Raw genomic sequence first — 21439 nt, 5'->3', positions numbered from 1 at the left:
GGAAACTGGTGGGCCCATTTAAACCTATGTAATACTGTGCATCCATAAAGGAACTGATTTTCAGGGATTCTTTGTAAACTCAGTAGTGGCACAACAGATACAAATTTGTTGTGTAAGCTTGCAGTCACTGAATGGCTGCTGGGAAGCCCCTTAGGAAGAAGCACCTTTGAATAGGCTCTTCTGAGATGGAGTCTGTTGAGAATAATTTTTTGTTACTTGCAGGTCAGGGATGTTCTCTTGCATAGATCTCTTGCTCCCTGATTTCAGGATGCTCTGCGACTGTAGAGGTTTGCTACTTGTTTGTTCATTTTTTGAAACAAAAAGTTTCACTTCTGTAATTCAAAGCATCTGCCTTCTAGGGTGAACAGTAACTGCTTGTTCAGTAGGCTCAATGTGCAATTTGCAGTACTTGGTTAAAATGTGTTCTTTTTCGAAGGAAAAAACCCACAAAATTGCTAAAAACATGTAATATAGGACTTGTTTTGAGATCCAATTAGTTGTTCATAATTTTCTTTTCCTGTCATCTCATTTTCTGTTAGCTTTTCCAGGTCCAGCTCTGTTAAGTATTTATTTTAGTAAGCACAGAATATTCTGATTTGTAAGGGACCCACGAGGATCATCATATCCAAGTCTTGGCTCTGCAGGGGACACTGTTTTGTATCTTTAAACCTAATTTCAGATTCAAGTATCTGTTTCTTCAGAGCCCAACATGGCATCTCAATGATAAGTCAGAAACAAACTGATGATGATGATTCCCCCATCTTCCTTAATCACTTGACCTCTTGTTTAGGCTGTCTCTTTCACCCCACCGGTGTCACACTGATCATTGTCTTCCCTGCACAGCTTATCTGGGTCACTAGAGCCATTGTGTATTGCCTTTAGACAGCCACAGTTGTGTAGGTACCTCTGGGCTGCTACAGGGAGATAGATTTGTAATGCTTGACTCTGCCAGTTCACCTGCTGTTCCAGTTTATTTTGGTTGTGGTTGTTTGTTTGGTGGGTTTTTTTTTTTTTTTTTTTTTTTTTGTTTGTTTGTTTGTTTTGTTTTTTTTTTTTTTTTGTGTGTGTTGTTGTTGTTTGGGGGTTTTTTTTGTGTCCGTGTGTGTTGAAGTCATTCAGTGGTATAAGAAGCTACTTTTTTTTGCTTATTTATGGTTTGTCTACAGCTTCAGCTACTGTGACATATGCTGGTGCTTGGGTCCTCATCCAGTATAGCTGTTAGCATTGATGCAGTGTGTTTTTCTGAAGATACTGGCTGTTGTGGCAGCTGCTGAGATTTGGAAGATAGAGGATTTTAGTAAGTAAATTGAGAAGGCCTAGCAACACTTAAAGCAGATTTGAAAGTTGTACTACATCTGAATTACTCTAATACTTAGCTGCTTTGGAGCGCAACTGCAGCCAAAAGTGGTTGCAATATATTGCCTTGCAGATGGGAAGTGGATCAAAGGAAACAAGTTCCTAATTTAAAGCAGTTATTTCCTGTACCATGTAGTGTAGTTTTTTTCTGCCAGGAATCTTTCTTTTCTGGTGGTTTTAAGATTATTTTACTTAGTGGTGGTATAGTGTCATTGGCCAATATAGAGGATAAATAATTTTGGTTTATTTTATCTAGGAGAAGCAAGACTATGGCTTTTGGATTTCCCTGGTTATGCCCATATGTGTCTTCCCATCCCTGCCAAAAGGTTTGGAGAGCAACAAACAGGCAAAACTTTGGGTGAATGGGTGCTGTTGAGTCCAGTTAGGGAAACTTATTTGCTGTCTACATGATTTACAGAATGATCTGCAGTTAGGAGCAGCACAGTGGCAATATAAGAGCCTTTCATTTAAAACAGTTCTCTTTGGGTTGTTTAGTCCAAGCACGCATGTCACCTGTACCCACCTGTCTTTTATCATTCTGGTTCTGAATGCTTAAGCGTAGGGTCTTTTTCCTATCCTGAAACTGTTGTTGCTGTCAATTCATACCCATCTTGGCATTTTACCAGCCAGGCAAGGAAGGCAGTGAAAGGAATTTGTTTGTTTTGTATGTTCAGGTAATTCAGGATGCACTAAGTGCAGTGGGAAGCTTGTGCAGAGTAATTATGTTGGAATGGTTTCCTTGGTCTGTGACCAGCTTTCTGGAATTCCCCTGGTAATTTGATGCTGATGGCCTTATTCCCAGCAGTGGCTGTGTGCTGTGTTCCCTTTGTTGCTAGTCTCCAAACTCAGTCATAATACTTGGATCCTCAACCTTGAACACATTCAGTTGGCAATCCCATTTCCCTCTTTCAAAAGAAAACACAGTAGTTATCAAACCTTGGTAAAATTCATCAGGTGACTGTGCAAGGTTGAACACTTAGTTTAACCTTTTCTTAGTAGAAGGTTAATGAATTTTAAGGTTAAGTGCTTGTTGTACAGCATGCCTTTTATGGATTATGTTATCTTTGAACTGTCTTTTCTGTTGGCAACCTCTCAAGTGGCTTTTTAGAGTCATATTGCTGATGCTCTGCTTTATCAGCTTGCATAAAAACCCAGGTTAGCTCTCTGCAGTGTGAAGGATCAGTGATCTTGCACTCAAGTTTCAGTGCTGCTTGACTTAACAATGTTTGGTCTTGTAATAAAAAGCTTGAAAGCTTGTCAGGTATTTCCAGAGCTGTCACGAGCTCCTCTTGCAAAGGTGTGAAGCATGCTATGAGAAAGTGTCCCAGAGATTTTGGGAGAAGTGGTGGCACTCATAAACTTTCCTGCATGTGTATAGATTAAAGTAATTCAAAAGCAATTTAGCCAAGTCTTTATTCGAATCCATACTATAGAACTTAAATATGCTAACGAAATGCTTAGGGTTGATAACTGTTGTGGGATTTTAACATATTGATGCTTATTGTCTCAAACCCTTCTGTTAGGTGGTATTTTTTTCAAGGTTAGTTGACACAGCAGAGCTGGCCTATAGAAGGTCACAGCCTGGTGTAACATTTTCAGATGTCTCAGTCGGGCTATACACTTGTACTGGGATCTAAGTGAAATCTCTTATGTGCGTGCGTTTTTCTGTAGTGTCTTCCAATATATCTAAGATAGCAAATACCTCCTGGCTTTAGGTGTAGAACAGCATGAAACTAATGGGCATATTTCTAGTAATCTTCATGGGAGCTCAGTTTCAAACGCAGGAGGTAAACCTGGAGAAGACAAATACAGGTGATTATGTTGACTTTGATTGCCAGGGCTAACCTCGGTGAAAATGACTGGTTTATTGCCTTTCAGGATAAAATGCTGGTTTCTTACACGAAAGTGGTGGCCTGTTAGTGTTAAGAGTTCTCTAAGTCTTATGGATTAAAACATGTAATGTCAGGACATCGATACTGATGTGTTAGAAAAGAATGAGTTCCTCAGAAGGATGGATTGCCAAAAACTAAGACTTGATAATGTTGTCTCCACTGCAGATACTTCAGTATGCTAATTGTTGTTGAAATATCATTATCTGAAGAATATTCATTGGCATTTAAACATGTCAGATATGTTTTTGGAAGAGTCGTATTTTCATTTGTAAGGTGCCAACCTCACGTAGTCTCGTGGTAGATGCTTTAAGAGTAATGTGTAATATGGCTCTTTTACCAACCAGTACTGTTGACATGTTAAAATATTTCAAAATCCAGTGCTTCCGGGAGCTGCTTTGGTGGCTAAATGGGGAATCTAGCTGCAACAGGCAGAGGAGTTACGTGAACACTGCACAGAGCTTCTGAAAAGATGAATCGATCCAACACGGATGATTTCTTGGCAGTTTTGTGTTTGCAGACGGTACTGTTGCTGTACCAGAGATGCTGTGGGTTGGCTACTTCAAACGCTGTGCATTCTGGCAGTGTGTGCCTTTCAAATCCTTCTTCAACCTAGATTCTTGCAGACTTTTTCCCTATATTTTCTTTGGACAGTAAGAATGCTTTTGCTATTACGCTTGCCATGTGTTGAGGACCGTCAAAAATTGTCTGATCCATTTTAATGTTCTGAGGTTTATCAATGCCCAGAGCTGGAAAGTTAATGTCATTGCTACTGAAGAGAGATGCTTTAAACATAGTTCGTTCTCCAGAACAGACCTATTTGGTCCTGAATTTGTGTTTCAGACATCACTAGTTCATTTATACTCATGTAAGCAATAGAATGTTGTCAGCTCAGGTGTCAGCCTCAGTAGTCAGAAGTTACATTGCACTTCAATCTCATGTGTAAGGTGGAGTGCCAGTATGTAAGTCTTGAAGATTTGTGAAGGGAAAGGGAGCACTTCTCAAGACTAGGCATAATTCTTTACCTTTGAAATTTTGTGCAGCACATTCTTACAGCAAGAGGAATTAAATTTTACTTCACAACTTTCCTTGTGAATAATAAGGGTAGAACATTAATTGAATTTTCAACCAAAAGCACAGATAGCGTAATAATAGGTTTAGGATTTTTGTTCATTCTGCACATAAACATTGTTTATGTTGAATTGTAATAGGAAGCTGAAAAGGAAATAAGCCTGAAAGTGGCTTTCTGGGGTTTAGGATGCTTTTACCAAATATGATACATCAGTCTTTTACTGTAGTGAATAGATAAAGTCAAGGCTTTGTGGCAGTCAGCATTACCTGACTTCATGTCACTGTGTATTCGTCTCATGTCTTTGCCAGCCCAATTGATTTGGCTGTTTATTGGAAAGGAGGAAGTTGGGGCCTGTAACAAATGGGTTACATCACTGAGGAGTAAAACATAAGGGGTTTTTTTTCTGGTAAAATGGATGGATAAGAACCTATCATGCCTGCAGTTCAGGAGGATATAGGATGGGGAGCAGCCTGCTTCATTAGATTTTGAGTCCTAGTTCTGGTCTTATTTAAGAACTGAGAGACAGGGCAGGGCCATCTTTGGTAAACACTAGTTACTTTTTGATTATGCCTATGAGACAACATCTGTTTTCTGACATTCTGTCTTTGAATAATTCAAAACTTATTAGGTGTCAGAACTCTGATTTACGTGAGACACAGGTAGATGTGTTGTTTTATCATCAGTTAGTTTTAATACAGAAATTGAACAGCGCAAGTTTCTAAAACCTGCATTATAGATTAGCCAGATTTTGACCAAAATAGATTAATTTTCTGGGTGCTTGCATGTAGTGACTTCACTGTTTGGAGCTGATTCTTTGTAAGAGTCTTGTCTTCCTTTTGTCTAGCACTTCCAAGCCTTCTTTTTTTTTTTTTTTTTTTTTGCTTCCTACTCTTTAGTTTGCCTTGAGTGTAAGAGAAGTGCAATTTTACATTTAACAAAGAGTCTTTTCCCCAGTCAATCCAGAACTCACAACTTGTTAGATATGTCTGTTCAAGAGACTAGAAAGAATTCAGTAGTTCAAGGAGAAATCCTTCAGAGGAGTTGTTCTGTAGTGCAAAAATTATTCTCAGAAGCATTTCCCTAGAGTGGAAGCATAATTAACATTGAATTTTTTCATTATATGTGAGGGTGGTAGTTCTGCGTTTTTGAGAGGATGGAGTAGAACGTAACAAAATCAAATCATATTTGCTTGCACAAATTATAAGAAGTCTTGGATTGTTGTTACCACAGTGCTGCTTTCCTTGAGAGAGCAGAAGGAGCTTGTCTTTCAAGAGAAACCTCTTTTTAAAATCAGGGTGTACATATTGAGATTATGTGGTGGTAATGGTATTGTGGTATTAACCAAGGGTAGAAATGTTACAATAAGAGTTTCAGCTCCAATGAGCTTGTAGGCTAATGAAGATTAGATGAAATGTAAATGAAAATACCCAAGTTGGAGCACTTAGAAAACATGGAATAGATTTTGAGAAACAACTCATAAATTGGAAGCTTGTAGTCTATTGCACATTAAGAGAGGTGGGATAAGATGTTTAAGATGCTTGGAGAAGAGATACACCACAGGAGCTTGAAAGTGGTTTTTGAAAACGTTTTTGTGCTATTACAGCTGCTGGCACATGAGTGTTATAACAATTTGGGGGTGAGGAAGGGGGGTATCACAGTAATACAGGGACACTGACTAGAGGTTGACTGTTCAGTTTGGTTAAATGTGAGAATGAGGAACCGTTATGTGAGTGAAATTTAGACTGAAAAGGAGGAGGTTCTTCACATGAATGGTTGTGGATCTGTGAAGTGACTTGTCAGAAGACTTCATGAGTGTAAGAAATTTAATCAGGCTTAAAAGAAAACTGAAGTACTTGGAAGAAATCCACAAAGGCCACTAAACAGGAATCATAAAAGGCTCTGGAAAACACCTGACAATAGTTTGGGGATGAAGAACACGTTGGAATATCTGGGGATTTTTTCTGTTTGTTTTTTTTGAGATAGCACTAAATGGAAGTTGTGTCATGCTATGAAGGAAGAAGAACAAAGGGAGAGAAAACCCAATGAGTGACTGAAGTCTTTTCAGATGAAAATACTGAAAATGTGGAACAGTGTAAACAGTAATGAAAATGGGAAAACCACACTTGATTTCAGGGTGTGGGGGTGTGGGTGTTTGTATTCAGTGTGAACCTGGACATAAAGGTATTAGTTGAAGGAAATAAAATTTCTAATTATTCTTTACTTTCCTTTTTATTAGCAAAACCAAATAGGAAGCTGACATTCCTGTACTTGGCCAATGATGTCATACAGAACAGCAAAAGGAAAGGACCAGAATTTACAAAAGACTTTGCTCCAGTAATAGTGGAGGCCTTTAAGCATGTTTCAAGGTACAGTAAACTTGTACGTGCGGTTTCCTTCGTACCGCATTTGAGGGGCATTTAGGGAAGTTGCCAGTTGATGTCTTCTGGCCCAGCTAGTCTTCACGTGCTATTTCTGTGCTTGAAATCTTGTTAGTTTAATTTATTCAGTGTTCTTTTGATCTTGGATAGTCTTACTACTGTTGGATGAAGTTTGGTAGGAAACTCATCAGCATTCAGTCCCTTTTTGCCTTGGAAGCCTGTTAGCTATTCCTGAAACTAAGACTTGCTTGCTGTCTGTGTTTATGTGCAAAAACAGTTTGACATTTTTCATTACAGGGTGTTGCATGGTTTGTTTTTTTTCCCATGCAGCCTCTAATCTCATTGCATGAGGAAGCTAGAGTCTTGATACAGGATTATTTTCACAATGATACACAGCTGTTGAAGGAACATAAACCTATTTGTAGTGTTTGCAGATTTATGGGTTGAAAAAAAAAAGAAACCCAGAGTTGGGTGTTCGCCTTTTTTTTTTTCTCCTTGCTGGGACACGTTGAACTGGTCTTTTCTTACTTGAAAATGTGAATTTGTTATTTTCTGAGCTTATTTGACTTCTGATGCTTGTGTATTGCTAGTATCTGTGAAGGTATTTTCTGTGAAAAATAATTACACAGCACTGCTGTACTTCTACCTAGTGCTGATATTTGCTTTTTTTCCTTTTAACAGTGAGTCTGATGAGAGTTGTAAGAAACACCTTGGCAGAGTGCTCTCTATCTGGGAAGAAAGGTCTGTTTATGAAAATGATGTATTAGAACAACTTAGGCAAGCTTTGTGTAAGTATTTTGTGAGTGTATGAAGGTTCAGTCTCCTGTTTGAAATAGTATTTCCCTGAGTGCTCTGTTTGTTTTCATTTAGATGGAGACAGAAAGGTGAGGAAGCGTACATATGAACAGATCAAAGTTGATGAAAATAACTGTTCACCTCGAAGTTCTCCCACTGATCCTCCTCAGGTAAAAGCATGTTTGTAAAATTCTCTATTTACATATGGTTTCATATAGAATTTTTCAGTTACTTTTTTTTTTTTTTTTTGAATGGTCTCTGTTTTTCAGTGAGGTACTGTTTCTGGGCAAGGATGGCTACACCTGAAACTTTTCATAGTTTTTCAGCGGGGTATGCTGTAACTTTATGTATTTGACACTAAACCTAAATGTATGTCCAGCTTTGTTCGTGTCAGGATTTCAGCAATACTTTCTACAGTGTATTGAGTTCTCATTTAGTTTCCAGGGTAGTAGTGAATAACACATGTATTAGAGTAAGATTTTTATGGATTTATCGATAAAATATTTCCCAAAGTTTTGATCATGATGGCTGTGAAAGATTCTTGTGCAAGATACCTTGCAGTGTTACAGCTTTTCTAATTCTTGTGGGGTTTTGTTGCGATATTGTCCTGTCTCAAAAGGATTTTTGTTACAGCAAACAATGACTGTCCTCAACTCTTCACAATTTAGTATGTTTCTCTGTAGCAGATATCTGGGCTTCTGTGAACATCAGCTCTACTTCTAGAAGAAGTGCACTGATACAGTCTTTTGCAATAGTGAAGCAAAACAACAAGAAAAGTAATTTTTAAAAAAATGTATTATAAAATGAAAGGTACTGTAAAATAATCATTGCTGTCAAGAAGAAAAGATTTATAAGTATTCTTATACCAAGAATTTAAATGAAAAAGCTCTCGTAGCAAGGTGATCCATAAAAAGATAAACACTGCAATGTTGTGCTGAGAATTAAAGGTTTGGTTTTGTTTGATTCTAAAGGTGATACTATAAATGCTGTTAAAATTATCATCAAATCAATACCATAAGCTTTTGTAAAGTACTTTTGTTTTGTCCTAGGATCTGTTTATTTAAACTAGTTCTCAATCTTGCATGCTTTTTTCAGACCACAGATCTCATTAGAGCATTACAAGAACTAGAAAACGCTGCCTCTGGGGATGCAGCAGTTCACCAGAGAATAGCTTCCTTGCCTATAGAGGTCCAGGATGTGTCCCTGTTAGACAGAATAACAGGTGAGGGTTGGGGGCGTGGTAACGAAAATGCCCTTCTAAGAACGTAATGTTATGTAATGAAATCATGCTTTATTTGTTTTTCTCTGCTTGCTTTTTAGATAAGGAATCTGGAGAGCAGCTTTCCAAAATGGTAGATGATGCATGTATGTTGCTGGCGGATTACAATGGCAGGTTGGCAGCTGAAATAGACGATAGAAAACAGCTAACTCGAATGTTATCAGACTTTCTCCGATGTCAAAAAGAGTTCCTTGCAGAGAAAGAACATAAGCTGGAAGTGCGTAATATTTTGTTTTAGTCCCTTCTTCACTAAAGCTTGTTCTTGCAAATGTTTTTAGTTAGCCTGAACAACTTCTCTCCAAAGATAAATATTTTATTGCCGCTGTTAAGTCTTTGCTTCCAGCACATTATTAACGCATTCTTTGATTCTAGTGTTCTAAACCTAGGAAACCAGCTCTTTCTGCTTTTTTAGCTATCCAGTCTTGGTTATATCTACAGACCTGTTTTAGTAGTGCAGATAGACAGTCTTAATCCCTGGTGTTACAAATTTAATTTTTCATAGTGTCATTTTCTTTCCATGCTCTTGTCATTCATTGTTGTAAGTCTTATTTATTTGCTAAAGGATAAGAATTTAATTCCAGGTTTCAGCACAACTTTTTAACCTCAAGCATCCATTAAACCCAGTAAAATGTAGTTGTAGCTTCTACAGCCTCTAACACAGCAGGTTATCAGCACTTAGCACCAGCAGTACCAGACAGATCACAATAAAAGAAGGATGCAGGGTGAGCAGCTCATTATTAGCAAATGATCCCTTAAGTTATTCTGTTTTTTGTTGTTACCAGTCTGTTTTCCTTTCCTGCCATGTACAACTGGAAAGCCTCCTACTGAACATTCTACATATTTAGAATATGCATATATGGTCCCAAAATTAATTACTCTTCAGGTTTCATCATATACACCTATCAAGAACATTGATGGTGGTTTCTTTACCTTTTTATAACTTCATAACTTGGATTCAGATTTTTTTGTGCTTTTGTTCTGGAAAATGCTGTTCTTAATGTATTTGAAGTCATCATTCCGATCAGTTATATCATTCCTAGCCTACTCCTACTTCCTGACTTACTTACTTTCCTCTGTGCCTCACAGAAAAGCAATTGATGAAGGTTCTTCCTATCAACCTTACTGTGTTTACCCTGTGGGAAGAATATCAACCAACTTCATGTAAGATAGATGGTATGCACAGTAGTGCTGATTTCAGTAGCAACTGATCCAACTGCATAATGGACCCTGGAAGATTAAATAACAGGAAGCCTTAAGCTTTTCATCATATGCCCTAACTTCCCTCTGTCTGTGTCCTTTGAGGGACAAGCTCCCACAGTTTCAGTGAAGAGCTGGTTGTCTAGAGGCACTGCCTTGTTTATGTAGCTCGTTACCAGCAGTTATACCCTGTTTAGTTATAGTAGACTACCGGGATAGTGAGTTGCTCAAAAGGCAGTGAGTGACTTAGTCCTTCAGACAGATTTACACTTCTGTAAAACAAGAGACCTCAATTTAAAAGAAATTAAAAATGGTAGCTCAGCTGTGAATGGATTCCACCCTTGTTGGTTGTTTTCGACAAATACAAACCAGTGTAATTTCCCAATATTACTAGATCAGAGAATTCATAATTCTGAGAGAAAGCAGTTGTATATTACTGGGCTTTTATGGTCCTTCACATGGTTTCTTGGTGGAATTATTTAGACTGCTAAAGAATTTAATTCTAATATAGCACAGTTTCATTTTTGGACTAGTTTGAGGTCTTAAAAAAGTACGAGACAGCCTCAGTATCTGTAGCAGTCTGTTTTCAACAGGTGAAGTCCTAGGATGTTGAGGTACACCATAAGAATGTTTTTAGGCTGATTAGTGTGGCATAAATACGATTTCCTTATACAGAACTAGGAGCCAGCATGGTGTCAACCCAGTTACTAATAAAGGCCTATGAGCCAAGAGATTTCAAAAAAGAGAACCATAAAATGAAGTTTCTAAACTAGTGTTGAATAAAGTGACTTCCTACTCACTACCAGTAGTGCTTTTTGGTTTGGGAAGTAGAGGCTGATAAACATTCTGAAGTTTTGAAATATAGAATTAGGATGTCTTAGTGATATTGTCTGTAGGGCTTGCTGACTAAGCACATGTAGGATTTATTTTGATGATTAAGAAATGGAGATAAATCAAGGAGTCCCTGTTTTTACAGATTTGGGAAATTCTATGGCTAAAATTGAACCTTGCTTCTTGGCTTCTCATTTGAAATAGAACTGGGAGAGGACCTGTCTCCTGATTCTTTAAAAATGTATTTCCCTGAACTGTCTGTCCCTAGGTTTTGCTGTTCACGTTTCATTTCTGGTGAAATTAATTTGTTCCAGGCAAATTTGTTTCTTGTGTTAGACTTCTGGCTATTGGCACCTTCCTGAGCATAATATGGTCTCTCAGCTGTAACAGAAAGGCTTTATTTCTTCCTGAATTACTATCACCTGTGAGTATAGTGCTGAGATTGTACCTTACTGATTCCTTACCATACCAAACACATATAGTAAGGAACAAGTGGATGTATTCTTAGTTGAATCTAAAAATGTTACCTGCTGTTAACCTTGTTTAACAGTTTGAATTGGAATTCCCAAAGAATTGTCAGTAGCTTTTGGCATTAGATAGAAGCTTTAGACCTAAATTTCTACATTTTTTATCTTCTAAAGATAATTTACATGTAAGTAATTTTGAATAACTGCTCTTTCCATGAGTAATTTTTAAAGAATAAGAGTCTCTCAAATAGTTATTTTTGAAACAGAAGTACATGATCCCCATCAAAAGCAAGGTAATGTATGTGCTATACCTTGACAGGAAATTTTGGTAACAGGTAATTAATGTCATGTCTGCATCAAAAGCTAACTGTAGTGCTTAGTAGGTGACTTTCCTAAGTATGTTTGGGGTAAGTAGTGTCATCTTTAACTCTTAAATTGTTTTCTTTAACATCTGTCTAGCTTCTGTTGCAGGTGGTGGACATGGACCTATCTTCTAATGATGTCACCATTCATTAGTATACACATCCTGCTAAAAATAAATTTAAGAATCAAAATCTTGTATTGTCTGTTGTTTTTGAAAACTTGGAAGAGGAGGAACTCTGTAACTACTCATACCAAAGCTCTGCTATTTTCATTTATATTCTCACAAGCATTACTGAGTTTATGCCTGAGATGGACAAGCGTTAATCCAGTGTCATTTCTTTTTCTTGGAGACTAAAATTTTCACATGGTTGTTTCTAAAACTCAAATTCTTTCAGTGAAGTAATTCAAAATTCCCACTAGAAATTTGGGGGTTGCTTGCATTGAAGCTGCCATTTCCAAAAGGAGAAAGTTGTGAGAACAAGACTTTTTCAGCCTTTTGACACTGTTGGGTTTACATGATCCAAAATGAGGAGTGATGAATGTAGGACTTCTCCGTCACAAACACGATGAAAAAAACCTTTCACTTTATTAGGCGACAGAGAAGGTGTGCTTTATAATTGCACTTAGGCCCCTTTAGAACCCCCCTCAAATTCGGGATTGTGCTAAGGAGGGCTTTCCCTTCACTTTTGGTAGTTTTAAAGTAGTATAAATGTTTAAGGTTCAGTGTACTGTGGCTCCAGCTAGGATTTCCAGCTAGATAGAATTCTGTTAGAGAAAATGGAAGTTTTTTCAGAAATATTTTTGTGGAACACTTTCTTTCTGAAATCTTTGATTAATACCATTCCTGTTTTCTACTACTTTGGTTGACTTTTCCCCTCTTTCCTTCTGTGTTGTATCTCCCTCCTATCTCCCTGCTCAATGACCCTAGTTTTTGAACAAAAATAATGGTTGGTCTCTTGGTGTCACTGAAGAATAAAATTAGATTTTTGTTTTACAGGAACAAGGAATTGGGTGTGCATAAATTGATACCCCGATGGCTACTGTCCTTTTGATAAGACTGTCCTGTTATTCTAGAATTGATATGGCCTTAGAAATTACATAAACAAAAGAAGCACTTGATTTACTGTTCTCTCATGTCTTTGCTTTTGCCTCTCCCTCCCACAGACTCCTGGATTATAGAATGATTAGTCTCTTACTAAATTTCAAATAAAGGGTTTGATAGTTGGAACTCTTACATGACTCATAAACAGGTGTGAGTAAAGATCACAAAACACCATCTCACCTTCATTTTGACCTTATGGAAAGATGTAATATTGCTACACTTAGCATATAGTGGATATACAGGTTCTTGCACACTCTTTCTATCAATTTACCACTTGAAATTTGGGAATATCTTGTCAGTAGATCCAACATTTTATGAGGGAAGTACTACTCTGGGAAGTCTGCCTCTGATTTAGCAGCTTGCATTTAATTAAAACACTTAATGGTGCTATCTTGCATTTCTGATTTTCTACAGCTCTCTAAGCAGTATTCATATTCTTACACTCACACATCTGGTTTTAATTGTGGTTTCTTAGTGTGTTGAGAGAATACAATATGTACAATGCATATTTATTTCATGATTGAGCTTTTATGGCTCCGTATACCTTGACTTGTCTTCCTAAAGGTTTTAATTTTGTTGTGGAATTTTACAGCAAGCAGTTAGTCAGCCTTGACTTTAGCTCTGGATTTGAAAGACTTTTTTTTGCCTGCTCAGTTCACACTTAATGGTTTCAAATGTAGACAAAAATATCAAACAGTTTAGGGCTGGCAATGATATAACAGGCCTCTTATCCTTAAGTTTTGTTTTACAACACTGAACTGGGTTTGTACTGTTGTCTACTGTTGCCCTTCACCATGGCCTTCATGTTATCACAGGGTGCAGTGCTTTCCTTGCTGGCTTTTTTTTTTTCTTTAAACCCCTTATTCTTCCTTAGTATGTTAGTATGTCAGCTTTTTTTGCTCAATGACAGAGTACTTAGGGTAATATATTCCATTATGCTTTGTATTTTACAAGTGCACTTCAGATAATTGGGATTCATTTCTTCACAACCTTGCAGCTGAGCACGTAAATTATTTTACTGAGCTTTGGCTGAAGATTGATTTGTAGGATGAGCCATACATTGCCTTTTGCTATGGGGTGGAGTTTGCAGCATTGAAAGTGATCTACAACTCCATAAATGTGGCAGCAGTACAGTAACTCAAGTGATTCTGGAGCTGAGCAGCTAACAGTGCAGTGATTACAGAACTGGTAACTGGAAGGTATCGGGAAGTGTTCAGGGAGGTTCATCCAAACCCACTAGGACTGTTTTGAGTATTTAAGATCGTCTGATACATGCTTGGTAACAGAAATAGGGGAACCTAATAGTGGTACAAGCAGACCATATTGTGTGATCTTTTGATGTGATCAACTATTATGTTCATTTTTGTTCAAGATTGCAGCGTCAAAAATTGAAGCTGACTTGATAGTGCTTCCAGTTCAAAGAATATATGACTTCTACTAAAAGAAATCTTTTGAGTTGAGGCAGATATATATATAGCTCTTCACCATCAGGTAGGAGATGTAGGGTAAAGATCTCTAATGGGCATGTTCTTTATGTTCTAGCTCTCCTCACCCTGCCGTGTACAAAATGAAGTCTGATTCTGGAACAGGCCACAATGCTTAGATTTTTGTGTAGGTTGGTGGAAATCGCTTGCTTTATAGGAATGGCCATTTGAGAGGCTTTGTGTAGTGTAAATGCCTTATTAGAATTGCACAGTGCAAGTCTTTAAGGGAATACCAGTATCGGAGTTGTGTTTTGTAAAAACCAAAACTAAGTTTCCGTAAGATCAGTAGTTTGGATTATCTACCCAAAGGTGACTGGGAAGTAATTTCTCCTTATTTTTCCTTAAGGTTTATTTAGTTAGAAGTTAAGGTGAGGGGATGTTTAAAATAAGACATAGGTTGCATCTCTTATCTTCAGTGGAAGTAGGCTTGCTAAGGGTTTTTATGGATTGCTAACTTATCCTTTAGATGTGGTTTCTTTGTTTCTGTAAGCACTTTTTTCAGTGTCAAGAGATAAACTTGCAGAGTCTTGTAGAAATAATTTTCAAGACTCGAGAACAGCAGCCCTTAAGTTAAACCCAGCAAAGCAAGTCAAATGGTCAGTGCATTTTGTTCCCCTGTGTTGTACCCATTTGGTGAGGGTAGTGCTTTTTTGATCCATTTTCGTAACAAACTTACAACCTCTCTGTACCTGAGCAATAAATATACCTCTTTCATATAGTGACTTGCTGACTGCAGCCTCAGATACCATAGTATAGAGTTACTCAGTTTGTACCTGAGAGAAGATTAGACTTCATAGCTCAATGTTGTCATTTAGAGCAGCAGGAACAGTTGTAGGTTTCCACCTTTTAAATTGACTTATCAGATATTTGAATATAAATCCTGGCTTTTATAACAGATTGAACAGGTTGTAGGTTGTACTTTGCTCATCCTTGTAAAATAAAGATGACCTTTTGCTTCAGTTCATCACATTTTAAAGCATTGATTGTCATTCAAGATACTCTGGTTTTGGAGCAAGGTCATAAAAATGTTACAGCTGTTAGATTTTTTTAATCCATTTCATTCTTATTATTTGTGAAGGGTGAGTTTTTTTAGCTTTCACTCTGCAACATACCAGTTAGTTTTTATTGAAAGGGGGAAAAAAAGATATATATGTGTGAGATACCACAAGATGCCAGGTACTTTAATACCCTTGAGGTGCATTTTGAATTCCTCATAAAAATAGTGAGAGAGGATAATGGACTTGCCTAGGTAGGATTTGCTGTTTGTGAGACTTCTAGCCAGGATGCTCCTAGCTATTGCCAGCCAAAAACTTCATCCTGTTAACCAAAATGAATGGATATATTTGTGTCATCCTCAGAAGAACAAGTTTTGCAGGTATGTAAAACCTCGTGCAAACATCTGAGATGATGGGAAATTGTAAAGGGAATAATCAGTTCTTGAACTTAAGTTTTTTGAAGGATAGCTGTAGGTTAGCAAGTGACTTTCCTGTAGTGCATTCTGTAGTAAATATTTCCTTTGCTTTGATCAGGAGTTTGCTGGAATAAAAATAAAACCTGGATATAAGAAATTGATGTAGGAAATACTGATACTGTAGTGCTTGTTTACGTTGGTAATAGCAGTGAAGTTTTTCAAGTTCAAACTACCTTTTTTGCAAGCCTTAACTTCCAACAGTAATACTGTTTATTTTTTTGTTTGGTTTTTTTGTTTGTTTGTTTTTGTTTTTTGTTTTGTTAAAAATCTGATGTTTGTGTCAGTGGACTTACTAAATGGAAGGATTTTTTTTTTTTTTTAATCTATATTTTGAATACAAAGTCAGCAGAACTGTACACCCTGTTTGTATCCCTCCCACAATTAACAGCTTTTGGAATTTTATTGAAGCAGCTATAAACTCTAAATAGGAACATAATACCATACTGAATGGTAGGTAGTCATTCTAGGCAGACTAAATATTAGTTATTCTGTGTGGGAGTTACTAAGGAAACATTTCGTAATCTAGTTTCGAAAAATGCTTATTGTTATTGATGGAAAGGGAGAGGGAAGGGAGGGTGTTGGAAAGCTCTGCTCCACAATTTGAAATTACTTGTGTAAAAAAACTGAATCAAAATGTGTTGCTTTAGCTAGTGTCTTTTGGTCATTTCATTTAATAGGAAAAGCCCTTGTGAATTTGAAGATAATTGCAGTTGACTCAAAAGCTGTGCTCCTTAGAATTCTCTGTAAATAGCGTCCACATTAAAGCCTGTGGTGTTAGGCTGATACCCAAAAGTTATTTTACAACTTTAAATTTTTTATTTTAATTTTTCTGTTATCACTAATATCTAGAAACTTTATTTATAATAAGGTTTTGGGGTTTGGGGTTTGTTTGTTTGTTTGTTTGATTGTTTTGGGGGTTTTTTTGTTTGTTGGTTTGGGGTTTTTTTGTTGGGTTTTTTTTGTCTAACAAACTTCTGTATGAAGTTAAAAAGAAGCAGCATACTGAATTTACACTTTACTATGACCCATAACAGTAGTTACATTCTTTTGCTTCATTTTTGATAATGGTTTGCCTGGTTGATTAGAAGGGCTGATGAGAACTGCTTGTAGAAATCTAACAGAAGAAAGAAGAGAAATGGCTAGAGCATCATCCTGCTTTTTCTCTCAGCCTTGCTGAAGCAACAACAAAACAATTTATTCTATGGCAGACCTCTGATGTTTTCACTCAAAACCACTCCAGTGTTAATAGAAGAAGAAATTTGTGTAAAATCCGATGTAGAACGTAGTGGCACTCTTGCTGTTGTGAACAGAGCTGCTACCTTTTGGAGAACTTGAATGTACACAGCAAGGAAACAGTCTTCAATGGACAGCAATTAGCTATGAGATGGCATTTAAAGAAAATATGCATCCAGTTCCTGTAGATCTTGGGCAGAGTGCTCATATTTATCCCTGTTCTCACATATACATAAGAAAATAATTAATCATCTTATGTAGTGGTCTTAGGTGGCAAATGTTGTCAGAGCATGTTAATGAAATAATGTATGACCTTTTATGTTGTATTTAATGTCAGCATAGGGGAAATTAAGAAATGTTAATTTGCACAAAGTGATTCATAAGCATAGGTACCATCTTTATGACAAAAACCTGTTTGCATTTTAAAAAGCATTAGTAGGAATGAAATATTCCTGGTTTTGAATTGACATTTTGTACTGTGTAAGAACAGTTCGGTTTTCCATGTCTGTGGCTGGTTGGGTTTTTTGTTGTTTCATATTGGGGTTTTGTTTTCTTTAAGTCCAGAACTTTAATTTAAATTTGTCTACTACTAAGCCCATCAGTTATGGGTCAAATATCACTGGAAATAAGAAGAACATTCAAGAAGATATGAATCTTTCATGACAGATTAGAGTAATTTTTAGTTTTAGTAATTTTGTTAGAATTCTGGACTTGTGAATCAAAATGAAGATGTTAGTGATTGAATTGCTCTAATCAGGAACCAAAGCCATTCTGTTTTCCTAGTTTAAATTCATAATGGCCTTCTGTAAGGATGCTACTAAACTAGTCACAGGGTTTATTGTGGTTGTTGGAGACAACATCCATCTCTTCAGCTAAGGATAAATGTAGAATGCAGAAATACTCTTCAGTCGGATTCACAGTGTAACCTAATTTTACAATCAAAACCACTACAGTTACACTAATTAATTCATATAGTGAACCTGGGGAACTTACTTCAAAATATCCAGACTTTTAAAATAAAACCAGCTAATCCTTACTCCTAAAAAGGTTAGAGAATAGTAGGCCACTTCATGGTGCAGTGGGTCAAATGCCTCTTGTGAGAAAAGATGAAAACTCTAAGGTAACATAATTTTTAGCTGGTCTGTGCTGAAAAATGCAGTTCTTAAAAACTGTATCCTACTGTTAAAGCTCGTTGATGAAACACTGAACTTCGGGTGATGTTTTCTTTCAGCTTGTAGTGACTGTAGTTTAGGTAATACTGGCCTGATTCTGAAAATTCTGAAAAATGTAAGGTTAATGATAGCCTTTTTTCCTAGAGGATCCAGTCTGGAAGGCTTGCCTCCATGCTGAACCACATGATGAGGTGTGAATCAAAAGAGGGGGGGAGGGAATGGGAGGAGGAGGATTCCAGAACTTTCACACAATGGTACAGCTACTGGCAAATGTGTTTATTCTTGCACTGATTAGAAGCTGAGATTTTAAGATCATGTATACATTTAGACACATGCCCATTGTTTTGTTGTTGTTGTCATCATTGGGGCTTTTTTGTTTGTATTTGGGGGGGATGGGGGGGGTTGTTTGTTTTCTTTTGGTTTGGTTCTTTTTCTTTTTTTGCCTGGCACCTTATTTCAAAATTTATTAAGCTGAGTTATTTTCTTCATACCTGGATTTCTCTCACTGACTGGGGTATGGTACATGTGTCTGCAGCATGGGGAGAACAACTTGGAAAGTGTGAGTTGAGGCTGAGGACAATGTTGAAACACATCATTCTCTTTGTCCTTTGGAGCTGTCTCAGTAGTAATTCTGGGGGTATGATGTAAGAGCAGTTGATGCTGTTTTAGCAGCAGTGAGGAAACAATGTATTCGGCAGCTGTTGTGCTTGCTGAGAGTGTTTCTTAGCCTGGAAGAAATGGAAGTTATCATCACCTAATAAGTGTGTAAAGTGCTTCTTACACTTGCCTTAAAACTTTATTCTAAACTGAAGGAATAGCCAGAGTACATTTACTTATGCATTCAGTTCAAGCAGTTGTGATATTTTTCAGTTCTGCCAAAAGTAAAGAATATTGTATTAGTCTAATATGTAGTTGGTAAAGTTTTTCCACTGCCAAAGTTTGAAATGCTGTGGACTAAAATTGAGGGAAATAAAGTGAAGCAGAATGCAGGAAGACAACTCAGGATAATGTATAAATCCTGTAAATGAACTCTGTGTTGTCTTGGAATTTCATTTTATTTATATAGTATGAAGATGTATCTCTGACATAAAAAGTGCATAAAGTTGACTTTATTAGGGCAAAACAGTTTTGTAATATTTCTCAGTCATTGCTGGCAGTGATTGGCAGAAGAGAAGAGAATGAATACTGTTACATAAGGTTTGCAGGTACTGTCCAATTTCCTGGGAGAGAGTTGCAGTTATGCTGCCAGTCATATCAGTTCTTTCCTTAGGCAGGGAAACAATCCTAATTGACCTATTAAAACTTCGATAAAATTACTTTTGTGAATACGTAAAGAGAAGAGAGGCCCAGAGGAAGCTTCAGTAGTTCTTCTCCCCTCAGTCTGTCCTAGTCAGCCTATGGAGCATGGAACCAGCCATAATTTCCACTACTCTTTGCCACAACAATAGTTAGGTGATGTAGAAGATGTTAAGGAATATTGAGGTGGAAAAGGGAGAGTTGGAGGGAACACTGTCTGGGAGCTACTGTGGGATGAAGAACTGGACTAACTGGGATGAAGTTGGACCGTTTTGCGCTACTGTGGGTGTAAAATAGTTGTCTGTAATAATAACATTGAAACAATGTTTCTCTGAAAGTAAGTACACTAAGGAGCTACTATTTGAGGTGTTCTTTCAAATACCAGCAGCCGTTTTATTTTCTTGCCTAATTCAGAATTAAATTCTTTTTTTTCCACAAAAGCATCTTTATTTAATTTTCTTCATCTGTGAAACTGGCATCACCACATGTTCTTATATTCTGACTGGGTTGGTAATTTAGAAATACATTATGAATTAAAATTGATTATAATAACTCCCCAACCTTATGCACACTAGGATGATAATAACTCTATTATCCAATAGGGTACACCCCTCCATCACAACAAAAAAAAAGAAAAAATCTGCTGTTACAACTTTTTGAAATTGAATAAGATGTTCAGAATTTGAAGTGAGATGGTACATATTTAAATGAAAACATTTGAAACATTTTGTTAGTGTTGAAAAGGAATTTTGGTTACTTCTTCTTCCGCAATTCTGCACTACCAAACTGAAAAAGATGCACTTTTAAGTCAGTGCAGTGAGGATGGTATTTTTGAGGGCCATAGGTAGGACAGGAATATATCGTGAAGTTTTAGGCAGAGACAAGCCTGTTACATTTTGGTTAGTGGAGAAAGTAAGGATTCTGATGAGATAAAGTACTGTTAAGAACATTATCTGGCCCAGGCCTTCTCTCCCTGAATCAGGTTTGTTTCTCAGTGCAAAAGAGATACTCTCTCTCCATAGGTGAGTTTGGTTTCCATATACACACACTTTTTAAATGGGGGTGAGAGTGGAAGCTGAGAAGTAAGGATAAATGCCACATGCTTTCTAAAATAATTGTAGACATTACTGTAGCTGTGCACCAAAGGGCTGGGATATAAATCAGTTTTTTGTGATCCAGCTCAAATCCTGAAGTATTTTAAACTATTTTGTGGGCCTCAGATTTAAGTGTAGGCTGATGTTAATAAATAGATAAAAAATCACTGTAAAATTTAACTTTTGATCTTCCCAAAAGTTAGACATTTGTATTTTGGTGTTTTGAGTTTTTTTCTTCCTCCTTATGAATCCAAACCAGATTTTTTATGTTGCTCTGTAAAGGTGTGGAGAACAGGTTTTGTAGTCAGCACATGCAACAATTTTAAAGCTTGGCTGAAAGCAGAATTTAGAGTAGAAGATGTGTAGTGGCTACTTAATGCATTAAAGGACAGAGAGACAGATTTGAAGAACAGAACTGAAAGCTGGAGATAAGCATTGAGCTTTGAGTTCTGACCTTCAAAAGACCTTTATTTTAAGGTCAGTTCTGAAAATAGAACTTATACATGTCAAAAGTAGCAATAATATGTGAAGAGGCCTGGAGAATCAAGATTTACATCTGACTCTGGTCCTATAGGTTAAGTAGATCCTTATTGGGCTCTATTTCCTCAAATGTTAGGTTGTCATGACCACTTTTCATTCCTAAATATGTGTTTATTCCTTAGTTTTTCTTCAGTCAGTATCAAAGTTTCAGGTTACTCCAGCCCAAATACTTCATTGGACAGCAAAGGAGGTAGAGGAACACCATTGCTTGTTTTTTACCACAGTTATTTATGCCTTTAAACAGTTCTCAGATTTTAGGTGGAACACGAGCTCCTTCTAACTTCTTTAAAGACAAGCCTCAGAACTGTCATATTCTCAGTAAATGTGAGTCCTTTGATCCTGAAGAATTTAGAAGGCAGGAGACAGCAGATGGTGCAGCTCCCCCAAGTATGACACTTGGCATTGTTTCAAACACACAGA

General features: G+C 37.0%; 1 protein-coding gene across 2 annotated transcripts in view; it reads left to right on the top strand.

Annotated features, from left to right (window-relative positions):
• RPRD1A (regulation of nuclear pre-mRNA domain containing 1A) overlaps nt 1-21439 on the top strand; it is a 44543-nt gene that overhangs the window by 3908 nt on the left and 19196 nt on the right. The window contains exons 2-7 of one of the 2 annotated variants that reach the window (XM_040062805.2): nt 6554-6683; nt 7377-7483; nt 7566-7660; nt 8586-8712; nt 8811-8986; nt 9856-11818. In XM_040062805.2, the coding sequence (XP_039918739.1) occupies nt 6554-6683; nt 7377-7483; nt 7566-7660; nt 8586-8712; nt 8811-8986; nt 9856-9867 (647 nt within the window). In that variant the 3' untranslated portion in view covers nt 9868-11818. Of the gene's footprint in view, nt 1-6553; nt 6684-7376; nt 7484-7565; nt 7661-8585; nt 8713-8810; nt 8987-9855; nt 11819-21439 lie in introns of those variants that run through there. The other variant, XM_040062796.2, reaches the window with a different exon arrangement.

The sequence above is a fragment of the Hirundo rustica genome, chromosome 1 (genome assembly GCF_015227805.2).
Source record: "Hirundo rustica isolate bHirRus1 chromosome 1, bHirRus1.pri.v3, whole genome shotgun sequence".
Lineage (NCBI taxonomy): Eukaryota > Metazoa > Chordata > Aves > Passeriformes > Hirundinidae > Hirundo > Hirundo rustica.
Note: the sequence above shows the minus strand (reverse complement) of the source record. Positions and strands in the feature narration are given on the sequence as shown.